Source organism: Panthera pardus, unplaced genomic scaffold (genome assembly GCF_024362965.1).
Source record: "Panthera pardus isolate Hobbes unplaced genomic scaffold, ASM2436296v1 HiC_scaffold_24, whole genome shotgun sequence".
Classification (NCBI taxonomy): Eukaryota; Metazoa; Chordata; class Mammalia; order Carnivora; family Felidae; genus Panthera; species Panthera pardus.
Genome location: NW_026526810.1, coordinates 78,292,461 through 78,308,316, shown reverse-complemented (window position 1 = coordinate 78,308,316; position 15,856 = coordinate 78,292,461). Strand labels below are relative to the sequence as shown.

The 15,856-nt window shown below is 39.9% G+C and overlaps 1 protein-coding gene across 3 annotated transcripts in view; it reads left to right on the top strand.

Moving 5' to 3' along the window:
• The window catches only part of SLC25A21 (solute carrier family 25 member 21), a 481,816-nt gene that overhangs the window by 413,582 nt on the left and 52,378 nt on the right, over nucleotides 1-15,856 (top strand). For all 3 annotated transcript variants that reach the window (XM_053889363.1, XM_019426114.2, XM_019426115.2), the window contains exon 4: nucleotides 9,770-9,836. In XM_053889363.1, the coding sequence (XP_053745338.1) occupies nucleotides 9,770-9,836 (67 nt within the window). The remainder of the gene's footprint in view (nucleotides 1-9,769; nucleotides 9,837-15,856) is intronic.

Sequence of the window (15,856 nt, the reverse complement as noted above, 5' to 3'; positions counted from 1 at the left end):
ATAACTGTGTTGTTTGTGCCTGAAGACCTGATAGGAGTTGAAGCAGGGAAAACTTTTGTTGGTTTTCCACTACAATGTTAGCTAAAACCTTTGTCATGTTGCACTTCCTTGAAGTTCAGTTGCTGGTTTGAAAAGCAAGCTGTCTTTTTTTAAGCTGTTTTTCCTCTCCTTTAAAGGACCCATAGTTTTCCCCCCTCTCCTTTGCTACATTAAAATGGCCCCAAGATGCATGCAATTTTGTGAACTTCAGATTGCAGATTCTACATAATTCCAATAACAGAGCCGTGAAGCTCCACTCTTTCATTTGGAATCTGTGAACCACTGAGACTTGTGGAGTATAAATGACGTCAGAATATTGCCCTAAAGGTGTAGTGTCAGGGCCAGAATTCTGCCCTGGGATGTGCGACCCGTCAGGCAGTAGAAGACCCTCAGTCACAACGCAGAGCTGAGTGCCGCCCTCATTGTTTTAATTACAGGGCTACAGCATGTGGGTAAGAAACTTGGATTTGACAAGAGTAGAAGAAAGAGGATATTGTATGCCTTCAATCAGCTTTGTATTAGGAGATCCTTAAAGGGAAAATTATGTGAAAGAAAGGAGGAAGAAAACAAACTAGCAGGATCCCTATTTCAATGTAATTTGGAGAAAATGACTGATTTGGGTTGGTCATGCTGCCAGAACAGATGACTCAAGGCTTCCAAACAAGAAATGGAAATCAGGAGGATGCCTGAAGCCTGAAAGAAGAACAAATTGTGAAGATATGATTGACTGTAAAGCTTCAAAATCAACTGTACCAAAGATGAGCTTGGATCATTGCCCAGAACAGAACTGAATGGTGATGTTCATTTAAGTTCTGACTGTTGAAACAAAATAAAATGTAGTAATTGTGCTCTGTTAGGTACACAGACGTGTTAATGCTTTCCAATTTCCCCAACTGGGGATCTGGTGTCACTTTCCCTGTCGTTCCTATTTCATGCTTCACCGGTGACTATTATTGCTGCTCTGGACACTTGGTGAATGCCAGGTTTTTGGCAAAGAACTGGGATCCAGGTGAAAGCATCCTTCTCATGCCGCGTGTGAGTGTGCTGCAGGTGGCTTTGAAAATGGCTTTAGAGCTTGGAAATCATTTCCAATTGGCCTGTTCAGGCTTGGGTGATGTGCACCTCGATCCTGGCCTCCAGTGTTCTGGTTGCTGGACGTTGGTTATGAGTCTCAGCAATTTGGACCCCAAAGCACTTTGTCTCTGACAACCAGGAAACGCCTCCGTTTCCATGGGCAGCAGATTCATACATCAATCTTTTCCTCTCTTAGGCAGGAAGACATTTTATTCACGGTTTTCTTATACTCTTTTTTCTCAGTAATCTGTCACTTGGGTTTTAGGATAGCCTTTCTGAAGGACAACAGGACTTAACTCCCTCTAATGGTCAGTTTTGAAGCAGCTACATACCTCCATTTCTCCTTGGAAGCTACAAAGAAGAAAAGATCCCATGTTGTTTTTCCTAACACCAAAATCCTGCTTGCTAGCCTAGCAACTTCGGAAATTTCCCAGCCTGCCTGTAGGAACAATCCAAGTGCATGGTACAAATGACTTCCAAACAAACATTTTCTACATGCTAAATTAGAAAAAAAAAGAAAGAAAGAAAGAAAGAAAGAAAGAAAGAAAGAAAGAAAGAAAGAGAAAGAAAGAAACAGCAAAACCAACAAGGGGGTGACTCAAGGAAAAAAGGAGGAGCAGACAGAATATGTGATATTTCCACTCCTTTTTGGTTTCTTCACCTGAGTCAAATTTTGAGAGTGTTAAGCGCTGTCCTGTCTACCCACTATTTACCACAAAGTCTTCAGATTTCAGGCTGACTGAGCCAGTAACTTTTTTTCAGCCATCCAAATGGTCTAAAGATGTTGTCAGGTACAAGATGTTTAATTAAGGATCTGTCTAGTCTGTTTGGACATCTAAAGTTTGGACCTTAAACAAGGTAACCTAAAATTAGACTCTACTAATGAGAGACAGCAGGAAGACTTCTTCAAGGGTGTGACTTGCCACAAATGAACCACCAAGAGGGGACACAAACTGGAACTCAAAGGAAATTCCACATCTCCTTGCTTCAAGCAATCAACATCTTTTCATTGATTGGTCTGCGACCTTGGAACCACCCAATATGCTAAATAGTTTCGCACTTCAAAAATGGGGGTGGGGGAAATGAGGGGTAAAATTATTTTGTGAGGTTTGGCACAAATCTGCATTTCAAATAAGCTATGTATGAGCTGTGTCTTTGAGAGAAGAACACGTGCAATTTAGTTTTGATCTTCGTTTTATAGATGTACATAAGTAATACAAGGCCTGTTTTGATTATACAATGAAAAACAAATGTGATCCAATATCGTAGTACTCTGTGTCTACTTATGTTTCTGAACAACAACTCTCATTAGTATATGAACCACCATTAATGGCTTTGGAGACCTGGAACCCCATCCTGATATTTGCTTATGAGCTTATTCCATGTGTGGTATGGGGTTCTCTCATAGGTAACCATCCTAATAGGATAGGGTTCTAATGTCTGATGGGCTCCTGAAAGAATTTAAAACCATTTCTCAAAATGGTTCTCACAGGCTCCTTCAAAATGCTTTGCGTAACATTCAACAACTACCTTCACTATGATTATGACTTAAGAAATACCATTTAAGACTTTTTTCAGATATGGGGGTGTCAAAGGCTATTTGCTAGTGGAGACCAAAAGTACATTGTATGTGTTCTTCTTAACGCTTTTAGCTGTAGGTTAACAGAAGATGTAGTTGAAAGCAGTTCAGATAGTAAAGATTTGTTTTTAATTTCACGTGACCAGAAATCTGGAGGCAGATGCCTAGGATTGGTTGATTCAACAGTCCAATAATGTCATTGAGGCCCAGGTCCTTTCCAACTTTGTGCTGGCTTCCTCAGTTTGTGGGCAATGATATCTCATTTGACTGCAGTACACAGGCATCTCATGCAGCTAGAATGACAAGGAGAGAAGAGGGACTTGTCTTTCCATGTGCCTTTTTTCCTTAGGCTGGAAATCCAAGACTTCCAGCATACATTTCCTCTCTTCCCACCACTGGTCTCATGGGCTAGCATTGGATCATATGTCCATGGATGTGACAGGATTCACTAGCAAGGGAATGGGACCACCGTGATTAGCTTGAAGAATTCTGCTTCACCCCTGGACTACAGAAGGGCTTTCTTGCCTGAGTGCGGAGGATGGTGAATACTTGCACCCCAAGGAACAGCAAGGGAATTCTGTTGGGTGAGCAACCACCAGTGCTCCCCACTGACTTTTTGGATAATAACAGTTTTACTTTAATACATAGTATTAATATTTCAATGTTTTCTCCTATTACTGAAGTATTGTCTTTCTCCCACACTGACAGAATCATCCTGGTATGCCTCTTATCCTGCGGGGAGAAACATTCGTCCTTGGGCCTACTTTTTTTTTTTTTTTTCTAAATCTGGTCCAACTAGCAGATGCTTCATCAACAACTCAAAAGCTTTTACAAAAAATGATCTTGTGCATTGCAGCCTAAATCAATCGGTTATGCAGGTAGTGATCCACATTACTTTAAAACAGAACTGAGTGGAAATGGGACTAAAAAACTGATTTTTCCTAAAATAAGACATTTTACAACAGAAATAACTTTCCAAAAATGTTTATAAAAACAAATTTACTTCAAGAAAAACTGCAATAGAGTGTAGCCCCATGGTCAAGGACATGGACTGTGAGGACAACGGAACTTGATTTGAGTCACTGTATGCTCTTTGGCAGTGATGTGACAGCAGGCATCCCCTGAAAAATGAAGAAAGTAACCAATCATACCTCCTTCAAAGGATTGTTACGAAAGTTGAGTGAGGTTAAAATATGCCCATATGCCTACATACATTTATTCTTAATAGAGTGGCTACTGCATAGTAAGCTTTAGACGAATTTTGGCTGTTTTTACTTGTATCAATATCAACAAAAGTCCATAAACATACAAGTCAACGTTTTCCTACACAGGATGTGTAAAATCAAATTCACAACTTTTGGAAGTAACAACTTTGAGAAACAAAATGTGAGGGCTGCCATACAGTTCATACTGCTTTGTTATGGGAGGTCTTACATTGGTTCTTATGCCTCTTTCCAAAGAGTTCTCCAGTGGGCCTGATGTTGGTCAAAACTTAAAGCCAGAATAGTGGCTTTCCTACCTGTTCAGGAAAAAGGACTGCTATTGATGCTACATATACATTAGAATCTCAGTTTCCCTTCATCTGGGGAGAAGACTGGATGTGTCAGCCTGCTTCTTGAGAAGTAAGCCGGATAAAGCATGTTGCTATTGGTGGCACAAATCTCCTAACTTCCCTAGTTATTGTCTTGGTAAGCCACATGCTCTGTAGAGTGCAGCCAAAACTACATGAACACGGGAAAAAGTTGGCAGAGTGAATAGTACATGTGGGTATAAAGATTAGTTCTTTGGCAGAAAAAAAAGAAGTTTATCTCCTTCATAAAACATTACAATTCCTTTTTGTTTCTTAGAATCTGTATACCATACCTTACCTTAGGAAAACTTCCAGTAATTATCTAATCAAGTAAAAAAGTAGCTCATAAGCTTGAGCCCTTGCCTACCACATTCTCCTTTTCGAATTTTGGGTGTGACTCTTCTGATTGGCCCAAGTGCCAATCTTCACTGACAAAAAGGCTCTTCATGTGAGAGGGCATGCATGGTATGGAGATGCTGTAGCAGCCACTTTGGCTGTAGGGGTCATGAAACTTACTTTCTGGATCCAGGACTTTGGGTTATAAATAATAAACCCCACTCAAAATAATTTAGGTAAAAAAAAAAAAAAAAGGAATTTATTCTAAATGATACTGGGTATCTTAAAGAATGAAAAGCAAAGGGAAATGCCAGTATTCAATAAGGACTGAGATGTAACTAAGCATAAGGAAATGCTTGGAGCACCTGGGTGGCTCAGTCGGTTGAGCGTCCGACTCTTGATTTCAGCTCAGATCATGATCCCAGGGTCGTGAGATCAAACCCCACATCAGGCTCTGTGCTGACAGTGGAGCCAGCTTGGGATATTCTCTCTCTCTCGCTCTCTCTCTCTCTTTCTCTCTCTCTCTCTCTCCCCCACCCTTTCTCTCTCTTTCCCCCTCTTCCTCTCCCCCCCCCCCCCTGAAAAAATAAAGCCAGTGTTTAAAAAAAAGAAAAAGAGCTGCTGGCGGCAGGGTCATACTCACAGTACCAGATCTTCTGTTCTCCATCCTGCTTCCGTGCTTCCTTGAACAGTAGCTTCCTTCTTTTTTATCACTGCATATTGACCTCCTCCAAATGACAGAAAACATGAGTACCATCGACATGCTACCTTTTTATCTTGGAGTGTCAACCACACAGGGCGAGACTGACCTGTTCAGTTCTATTCCCAAATCCTGAAGAACTCTGCTAGGTCTAGCTTGGATCAGGGGGCAAAGAGATGGAATACCATTTGGATCCATTGGTGAGATGCCCAATCAATGGCTGCCTACAAGCAGTGTCATACTGTACTAATGTGTTGCTTCCAGTGTTTTAAAAAAATTGGGCGGGGCAGTTCTCAGCAGAAGAGGTGCCGGCCTGACTAATCCATAGATGTCCACTATTGCATGGATATACTGTGAAAACAATGCAAGGAAATAGATCTAAATTCCCATTTGCCAGCAAAAGATGGTCCTTAAGAATTTCCCATTAAAACTGTTCATTCGCTGTTAGAAAGTTTAGGATGGTGGGATGGCTGGAGGCGGTAGGGGTGGTGGAGGATGATTACACATGAAAGGAACTGAGCAGAGAGAAGGGAAGGAGGGCACATCAAGGAAGCATCGCCAACTTGAAGCAGAGGGCTCTGGACCTCCCAGCAGTTTTCGGATTAAATCCTTATGGTTCTCCCAGCTGCCTCTCTTCCCTCCTGCCTTACACCTCTTTTTAATATTTTCTCCCATCATTTTTAAAATGAAGACCTTCTGTGTTACTTATAAGATTTCTGTCCTCCTTCAGAGAAGCAGTGCTCTACTTTAGGCAAAAGTTTGAAGTAAGGCAGGGTTTTCTCTTCAGGAAAGCACTTTCCCATATCCTCCTGTTATTTTTCTTAGAACAACAAAATCTGAGGGTTGGAGTGGACCCGTCTTGAGGGTGAGCAAGTTCATCTGTTGCTGTGTATATCCCATCTCTGGCATCCATTACAAGTGGCCATCCAGACTGCTTGACCACATACCATGAAGGAGAACTCATCATTTTTCAGGAGAGACCATTCTATGTCCAGATAATTCTATTAGGAGTACTTCCTTGTATTAAGCTCCTACTGGGCCAATAATTTGTCTTTTCTTGCTTCCACCTGTTGGTCCTAGTTCTACCACCTGGAAACAAACAGAAAAATCCGATCTCATTCCTGCATGCTCACCTTTCAAGAGATCATCACGTTCATTATGTTTCTCCCTATGATTGTTCTTCTCCAGGCTGAGCAAGTGTTCTTCCTATAACTGTTCTCTGTTCTATGGGTTTTCAAGTACCTCTGTTATTAACAGGAACATTCAGTTATGGAAGCATTACTTACTTCAAAGTTCTTAATTTTTCCCCCAAACCAGGCATAATCTTCCAGATATGGAAAACTCAGCACAGAAAGAACAGAACTAATGTCTTTCATTAGAAATATAGAACTTCGAATACTACGTGGCAATGAGAAAGAATGAAATATGGCCTTTTGTAGCAACGTGGATGGAATTGGAGAGTGTGATGCTAAGTGAAATAAGCCATACAGAGAAAGACAGATACCATATGGTTTCACTCTTATGTGGATCCTGAGAAGCTTAACAGAAACCCATGGGGGAGGGGAAGGAAAAAAAAAAAAAAAAGAGAGAGGTTAGAGTGGGAGGGAGCCAAAGCATAAGAGACTGTTAAAAACTGAGAACAAACTGAGGGTTGATGGGGGGTGGGAGGGAGGGGAGGGTGGGGGATGGGTATTGAGGAGGGCACCTTTTGGGATGAGCACTGGGTGTTGTATGGAAACCAATTTGACAATAAATTTCATATATTGGAAAAAAAAAAAAAAGAAATATAGAACTTCTGCTCAAGAAAATCACATTTACCTTCTAGGAAGACCAAAGCTATGCTTAGTCACTCTCATGCTGAAAATTATGTGATAATTAATATCTAATGAAATTTAAATGATAAAGAATGGTTAAATTTTAGAAGTGAATTTCAGGTGTCAGTAGTTGAAATTGGAATGGAAAGGAGGTAGGAGTATGAATTTCCATGGTTCTTCAAATCACGTGTCTGCTTTATTTCCTATTCATAAATCTAACACTATCCATTAAGTCAAAAACAGAGGTTAGACAGAGCACCTGGGCAACTCAGTTGAGCATCTGACTCTTAATTTCGGCTCAGGTCATGATATGGTTTGTGGGTTTGAGCCCAGCTTTGGGCTCTGTGCTGGAGGCATAGAACCTGCTTAGGATTCTCTCTCACACTCTCTCTCTGCCCCTCTCCTACTCATGCTCTCTCTCTCTCTTTCTCTCTAAAACAAATAAATAAACATTTTTTTAAAAAAACAGAGGGTAGAGAAGCCCATATCAGGGGATCATTTGATTCCTTTCTTCCTCTTTATGAAATCCATATGCTTAACAAACATTTGTGTCCTGGTTACATATACACATCACTCTGGGGGTAAGCACACTAATGCACACTCAGCCCTCAAGGAGCTATCAAGTTAGAAGCTGTAAAACAAGCCCTTTGCTTTCCTAATTGAAGTATGCTCTATAAGCCAGTGAATCAAGGAAGAGCAAGAGTTCACCACATTGGTTTGGGTGGCAAAGTGGATTAGGCTAAATAATTTCTTAACTTTCTTATTCCAGAAGCACAGCTAGAAGCAGAACCCAATGTAAGAATGTTGGGGTGAGGGATGACTGGGTGGTTCAGTTGGTTAAGTGTCAGACTCTTGGTTTTCCTTTCAGGTCATGATCTCATGGTTTTGGGTATTTGAGCCCCAAGTGGGGCTCTGCACTGGCAGCACAGAGCCTGCTTGGGATTCTCTCTCTCTCCCTCTCTCTCTGCCCCTCCCCCACTTGCTCTGTCTCTGTGTCTCTCAAAGAAACTTAAAAAAAAAAAAAAAAGAGGGTCACCTGGCTGGCTCAGTATGTTAAGCGTCCAACTGTGGCTCAGGTCATGATCTTGCAGTTTGTGAGTTCGAGCCCCGCGTCGGGCTCTGTGCTGACAGCTTGGAGCCTGGAGCCTGCTTCGGATTCTGTGTCTCGCTTTCTCTCTGCCCCTCCCCTGCTCACACTCTGTCTCCCTCTGTCTCAAAAATAAATAAAACATTTTTAAAAAATGAAAAAAAAAGAGAGAGAGAAAGTTGCAGTGAAGCTTGAAGGGTCAGAGAAGCTCCAGACCCATGTTAAATGGACATCCTAAAATGCACACACTTGAGTCCTGCCCTTTTCTGTACTCACATATGGGTTCATCAAGAAGACTGATTATCAGGGCACCTGGGCGGCTCAGTCAGTTAAGCCTCCAGCTTCACCTCAGGTCATGATTTTGTGGGTTCAAGTCTCACCTCTGGCTCTGCCCTGACAGCCTGGAGCCTGGAGCCTGCTTCAGATTCTGTGTCTCCCTCTCTCTCTGCCCCTCTGCCGCTCATGCTCGCTCTCTCTCTCTCTCTCTCTCTCTCAAAAATGAGTAAACATTAAAAGATATTTTTTAAAAAAGAAAGAAAACTGATTATCTCAGAAAAGAATGAGGAATATTCTATTTATGTATTTCAGGTTTAAGGTGAGTAAATGGCAGGGGTACCTGGCTGGCTCAGTTGGTAGGGCACCTGATTCTTGATCCTAGGGTCATGAGTTCAAGCCCCATGTTGGGCGGGAAGCCTACTTAAAAAGAAAACAGAAAACAGAAAAAAAAGAAATGAGTGTATGGCATATATAATTTTTTCCAGGCAGACAAAATTGAAAATTTTGGATCTTAAAATCTAATATGAAATAAGTGGTGACATTTTATGAACCTTATATTAAGCATATGGCACTCGTTCTTGGTTTTGTTTTTTTGTTTGTTTCTAAAAACATTTGAATATATGACAAGTCCCTCAGCATTGGCAACAACAGTGTCATCTCGGGTACTGTTAAGACTGCATGTCAGCAAGCAAGTTTGACATTTCTTCTGTCAGCAACATATGTCCCTGACCTTCTATCTCCATCAAGGAAGTTAAAAAATTATGACTAACTCAGGACAAGGCTGGGAGCCCAGATTCCATGGCCATAGAGCTTGTTAGTTCCTTTGTGTTAGTAAAGCTAAAATTAAGGATTTGTGTCCCTTGGTAGCTCAGGAATTTCTGGTCTAGTGGGCTCAGGTCTTAGGTATAACTCTAACCTCATTTGGTAAAAAGGGAGAAAATGCACAACTGTTGACAGCTTGAAGCTACCTACCATACAACTGAGGGAAAAAATTCAAGATTGCTTACAGTGAGTAAGGTCAAGTGCATCTGTAAGGTACAACTCATTGTTGTGTTTAGCAATGTACCTAGGGATTCCAGTCTCAGTATCATTTATTCTTCTGAATTTCATAGTGCTAAAAAATTTAGAATTCATAATCTCTGCACTTCAGAATTAAAACAAGAGAGGACTTCATGATTGGGGTCCTACATTGAATAATTGGGAATACTTTAAGATTAGTTGTTTTGTCCATAAACAAAGGCAGAATTACCTGTTGCCTGGTTCCTTTACATAAAATCTTTTATTTCTCCAATAGGCTGTTCGGTTTTTACAAGGGAATTCTGCCACCCATCTTGGCTGAAACACCAAAAAGAGCAGTGAAGGTAAGCTCTGTATACCTTTCCACCAAGGGAAAATAGACTGCAGTAACACCTTCAGCCCTAAAACATCCCACAACAAACTATGGGACATTAATGTGAACTGAACATAAGATGGTAAAAATTTTAATGTGGAAATTATAACATAACTTTTATTATAATTAGGTGTGGTCACTCTCTCAAATATTGGTTTGTGGATTTTTTTTTTCAGGTAAAGGCACTCCCTTCTGATGAGGAAATTATACAAAAATTACAGTGGTGAATGAAATTCATGTAATTGAACCACAGCGGCCACAAAATAGCTTGGACATTTTTTCAAAGCAATTCATAAATTTTCCTTGGGAGCAATAATTATTAGAGAGAGAGGGAGAGGAGGGAAGAGTGGTAGAAAAACCTTTTTCCCTAAACCAGTTCCATTTTATGAACAGAGCAAACTAATAGAGTATATTTCTTTGTATATGATTCTCATATAACACATTTATTTGGCATGCTAACTTCATTTCCTCCCCGCCTCCCAACCCCAGTCTCCTCTGTTAAAATTCTCTATTCTGGTTTTTACAAAATTATTACTTCCACTACACCGATTTCCATTCTTTAACCACATAACTATGGAGGTTTATGTACTACTTACTGGTTCAGTATCTGGATGGGAACATGGAGATCTGGCAGGACCCCCAGGGTAGAAAGAACTAAATCTGATCAGTCTTTGATATATGTTCTCTCGGATAGAATTCCTGATCACAGTGACTCTGGCTGGCAGTGCCCCCTCTCCCAGACCAGTGACATCACCAAATACGGCTTTGTCTTTCCATAAGAAGGATAACATACACTTAGACCGAAAGACTTCCTTTCCAACTAATGACATAAAGCTTTTTTCACATACATTATTCAATATGTGTTCCCAATATTCCTGAAAGGTAACAAGGGACAGTTTATATACTTTTACTCAGTAACGTAAGAGGGTAAGTTAACATTTAGGAGAAAATAACATATATGCAGACACCAAACTTTTACATTATGTCAAAATAGTAATTTAATAGGATTTAATTCGAGTCTAGAATTTAGAAAACAAAGCTTTAAAACATACTTCTCTATAAATTTATCCCCTTTGTTGCCGTACTTTTTGTGATCTTATATTATTACTTCAACACAAATTTCATTATAAGGATCTGAATCACAGTAAAGAATCTGGAAGAAGTTCACCAAAGTACACAAGAGGGCTGACTTGAATTATGAAATGGCTTCACTTGATAAAAGATTGCCCAAGTAAACAAACAGAGCGGAGTTCCTTTCAAAAGGAAAGTCACTTTGTCTCCATGGAATAATATATTCATTTGTTCAGTGTTTTACAGTATAAATGGAGTAAATTATACTTAAATTTTTTCCTGGAATATTTTTCCTTAAGACTGTATATTGGAGACAAATTTAATTTAAATTTGAAAGGGATTAAAGTTTATCAGTGTTGAACAGTCTTTTATGTAAGAAAAAAAAAAGTTGAGCTTTACAAAACTGAGTTAGTCTCTACTTAAAAAAAAAAAAAAAGCAATGCTCCTTGCCAGAACAATGGTTAACAGATGAACTTTTGGGCAACTGGATATGGTATATGTGTCCCAGACATCTTGTTTCAAGTCAATTTTACCTTAAAATTATTGAGACATATGGTAAGTGCATTGGCTTTTTAAGTATAACTTGGAGTTAAGTGTATCTTTGCCAGATGGATAGCACTAGTTTTTCAATACGATTCATGAAAACATTTGTTTTATAGATATTTATCTTAGAATTTGTGAGAAAAGTGATCATCTGATTGTAATGATTTCATACATCATAAACTGCTTCATTGTATATCATCAAAGTTCACTTCAGAAAAAATATGCAGAGACCATATATATGTATATATATAAATATACCCACACACGCATGCACACATACATATGTATATGTACATATGGTCTGTGAATATATATGTATGTATGTATTCCTTGGTACTGAAACTTCAATTACAATCATTATTATAATCAGAAATAATGTTAAGTTTTCTGTACTTTATTCTTTGAAATGAGATTCATCATTAAAATAAGAAGACTCATCGATGCTAAATAAATCAAACTTCCCCCTTTCACAAATTAAGACAGAATTAGTATTGCAGTTAGCAGAAGGAAATAAAGACCTCGGAAAGATACCAACTGGTCCCTCGGACATGGGAAGCACCACATTCCAGGTTCCAGGGTCTGGTCTTGAGATTCACAAGTCTAGAAACACCGTTTTTCCATGAACAGACTCTCAAGGATTGCCTAATACTAACCAGACTCATGAAAGAATATAAATTGTGAAGGCTGTTCACCACGATCCCTACACCTGCCATGGTGTCTACACATACTGGATACTCAGTCAATGTTAGATGCACAAATGAAACATATATAGAGAGAAACAAAAAGTGTATTGATTTATAACAGGAGACATTCCTATCCTATTCCCCAAAATTCCCATGTCTACTATTCAGTCTCTGGAATACCAAGACTTCCATTTCCAGCCAAGATAGAGTAACAGAGACCAGATTTTACTCTCCTGCCTGAAACAGCAACAATAAAAATGAACAAAATATATGAAACCACAATTTTCAAGACACTGGACATCAGACAAGGAAGGACAGAGACACAGGAAACAAATGAGATGAGCTCTATCGTTTGCCCCAACTTACCGCCTTGAGAGGTTTGCCAGACCTAGGTCATGCAGGGGAGATGTAAGGAGAGCCCAGTGTACTCCCTGGGATGAGAGACAGCTGATGGGCTGGAGAGGGCAAAGCAGCTAGAGTTCACAGGACAGAGTACCAGAAAAAGAGAGAGCTCCTATGACCTGCAGAGGGACCCTGTAGATACTCAGGTGAGAACCGAAGAGTACATGCATGTAAGAAAACTAGCAAGGCTTGGGAAAGATGTACAGAGCATTAGGGGGAACAGTGCTTGGCAAGCACATAGGGCTGGGAATGGTACCTGTTTCCACCAGCCAAACTGAAGGGCCTCCAAATGCACAGGGCATTAAGAGGAGTACTCAGAAGGGGTTTGCCTCAATAGCGGGGAATAATCAGCCCTAGTCTGAGCACTGCTTAGGTAGTTAAAAGCAAGATCCAAGCAGATCAGACTTGTTTGCATGTAATTGAACTGCATCCCTGAACAGAATACCTGGGAGGTCAGGTTAGTCATCAGACTGCTTAGTGAGCATGAGATAAAGCAAAGGGAAAAGTGCTGGAGGGCTGTGTCACCCAGGCAAATGGTACCAACCTCCCCTGCCAAACCACAACCTGACACTTCTCCGTAGACTGTATGGCTTGTGCCCCTCTCCCTAGGTGAGACTATCAACTTCTGATTCCAGTACATAGGTTATAAATGACATAATTCATTTGGATTCCAGATTTTATATTCAGAATTCCCAAAAACTTGATTGGATATGAATGTTTTCAAAACTCTTTATTCACACTTCAGTATGACTTTGGGGAGGTAACTTTATTACATGTTGACCCCCCTAATTGCATCCTTAGAGGGTAACCTCATATCTCACATGATAGGGTACTTTTATCACATCTATGCATTGATCAGTGTTGTGAATGAGAAATTACCAAGAAGTATCATGAAAGCCATAAAGCAGTAGTGTTGTATAGAGAGGAATTAAAATAATAGCTAATCTCCTAGTTCCTAAGAATACAGTTCTGGCATGATATCTTCTAATCTTTGAACATGGGAGACATTCAGTAAATATTTGTTGAATGAATGAATGTTTTTTTTAGTAAATATTGGTTTCAGACTGTAGTAATGACATTTACATAATTTTACTATTACTGAAACTTTGTTTTAAAAGATTTTAGCTTTTCCTTCCTTAAGATCCTGTATTATTTATTTGAAGCACTATCTGCTTATTAGAATATATGATAATATATTGTTCATTACTTTTGAATTCAGTACATTAACAATTCATCACTATGATCTATGGGGCTTCTTTATTCTCTGGAACCAGAATCATTTCATCCTAGCCATTCACTGAAAGTTTCCAGAAAAGTCTGATGAGCACCAATCAGCTAATTAATAGTAGTTTGGTTTTTAAAAACAATTTTAGAGATGGGGAAATGAAGAGCCTAAAATTGCCCCAACACATAGACTTGGGATTCCCTGTGAGAATTGCTACAGTGACAGGCCAAGTCCATATTCCCAGACTTCTCCCTTGAGATCCCAATATGGTCCTTAATCCTTCGTAATTACAGAAAATTGGAAAGAGAAAGAAAGAAAGAAAGAAAGAAAGAAAGAAAGAAAGAAAGAAAGAAAGAAAGAAAGAAAGAGAGAGAGAGGGAGGGAGGGAGGGAGGGAGGGAGGGAAGGGAAGGAAGAAAGACAAAAATCAAAACCACCTCCTCACAGCGGAAGGGAACCACGTAGTGAGGCCTCTTGTGAGGTCCATCCATCCCAGAACTTCCTTGAACCCAATGTTCAGTTTTTTCAAATGTGGGCCATGACACATGAGTCCTAAAATCAACTTAGTGGGTTACTAGATTTAATGGGTCATGACCAGAATTTTTTTTCATGAAACAGAATAGAAACATAGTGCATTACACATAGTGAAGGGGTAAACATTGTTTTATAGCAATATTTTGTTTCAGTTAATATAAGCGTATACTGCATTCGTGCGTGCACGTGCGTGTGTATGTGTGTGTGTGTGTGTGTGTGCGTGCGTGTATGTGTGTTAGCGTTACATAAATACTTTTTACCTAGATTGTGGTCAGAAAAGTTTGAAATCTTCTGCATTGAGGGACTGTGGGCTTCTAGGGTCAGGGAAGGCAAGACCTCAACAGCAAGAAAACTCAAGGGCAGAGAATCCCAAACTGTCAACAATCACGGCTCAGCGATGAGTGAGCACGTATTGTGGTTGAGAGTATACACAGGCTTTGCAGTTATGGAGGGGAGTGTCAGTCCTTCCACTCACTAGCTGCAGGACATGTATCTACAAAATGAGAATCATAGTTTACTATACCCTGTTGCCTGATGGGTTTGTATGGGTTCGATGCAGTAGCACATGCAAAGGCCTTAGCATGTTTTCTGGACCACAGCTGGCTATCATGGGTGATACAAATAACTAAGGATACTAAGGATCTGTGGCTTCTTTATTAGTCAAAGTAAAGAAAGAGAATAAAAACTAGGATATTCTAAAAGTCCTCTTCATGCCAGGCATGTCATAAAACCTTACTTAAATTCTGTTATGTTATTTTTTTTAATTTTATTTATTTATTTTGAGGAAGAGAGAGAGAGAGAACAAGTGGGGGAGGGACAAACAGCAGGAGAGACAGAATCCCAAGCAGGCTCTGAACTCACAAACCGCGAGATCATGACCTGAGTCGAGATCAAGAGTCAGATTCTTAACCAACTGCACCACCCAGGCGCCGCTTAAATTCTATTATTTAAGGAATACTCTAGAAGGTAAGTTTTGTGTTCTCCAAGGCTAGAAAGGTCAGGTGACTTGCCCATGCTTTCACAGCTAAGTAGCATAGGCAGGATTCAGTCCCAGGACTGCTCCCCTCAAACCCCACCAAGGTGACTGTCAAAGAATAGTGATGATAATGACCATTAAAAAATGAAGGAAAAAACTTATCTTTAAAGCCTAAGACAACAACTTGCCTTCCAAAAGTCTACATCCATAGTTGAGCTATAGAAGCATGACACAAGTCATTCCTAAGTCTTTAAAAGGATCAAAATCTATCCAGTGATAAAATGATTTTAGGTCTACCCAACGACTCACGGAGCCATGTTTATGGAACTACCTCCTTCTAACAACAGAGGATTATTTAACCCCCAATTCCACTTTTTTTCCTTCCCCCATTTTATTGGATTATAAAGTATAGAGTAGAAGACACTTGAGACCATGCCATTTCTGGGGTCTTAAAAATCAGACCCTAGCAGGACCTAAGATTGTGCCCTATCAGTGATATAGGCAGCTATCTAAAAGAGCACCCAGGAGCAAAACATCATGATCAAGCAGAGTCGTTGC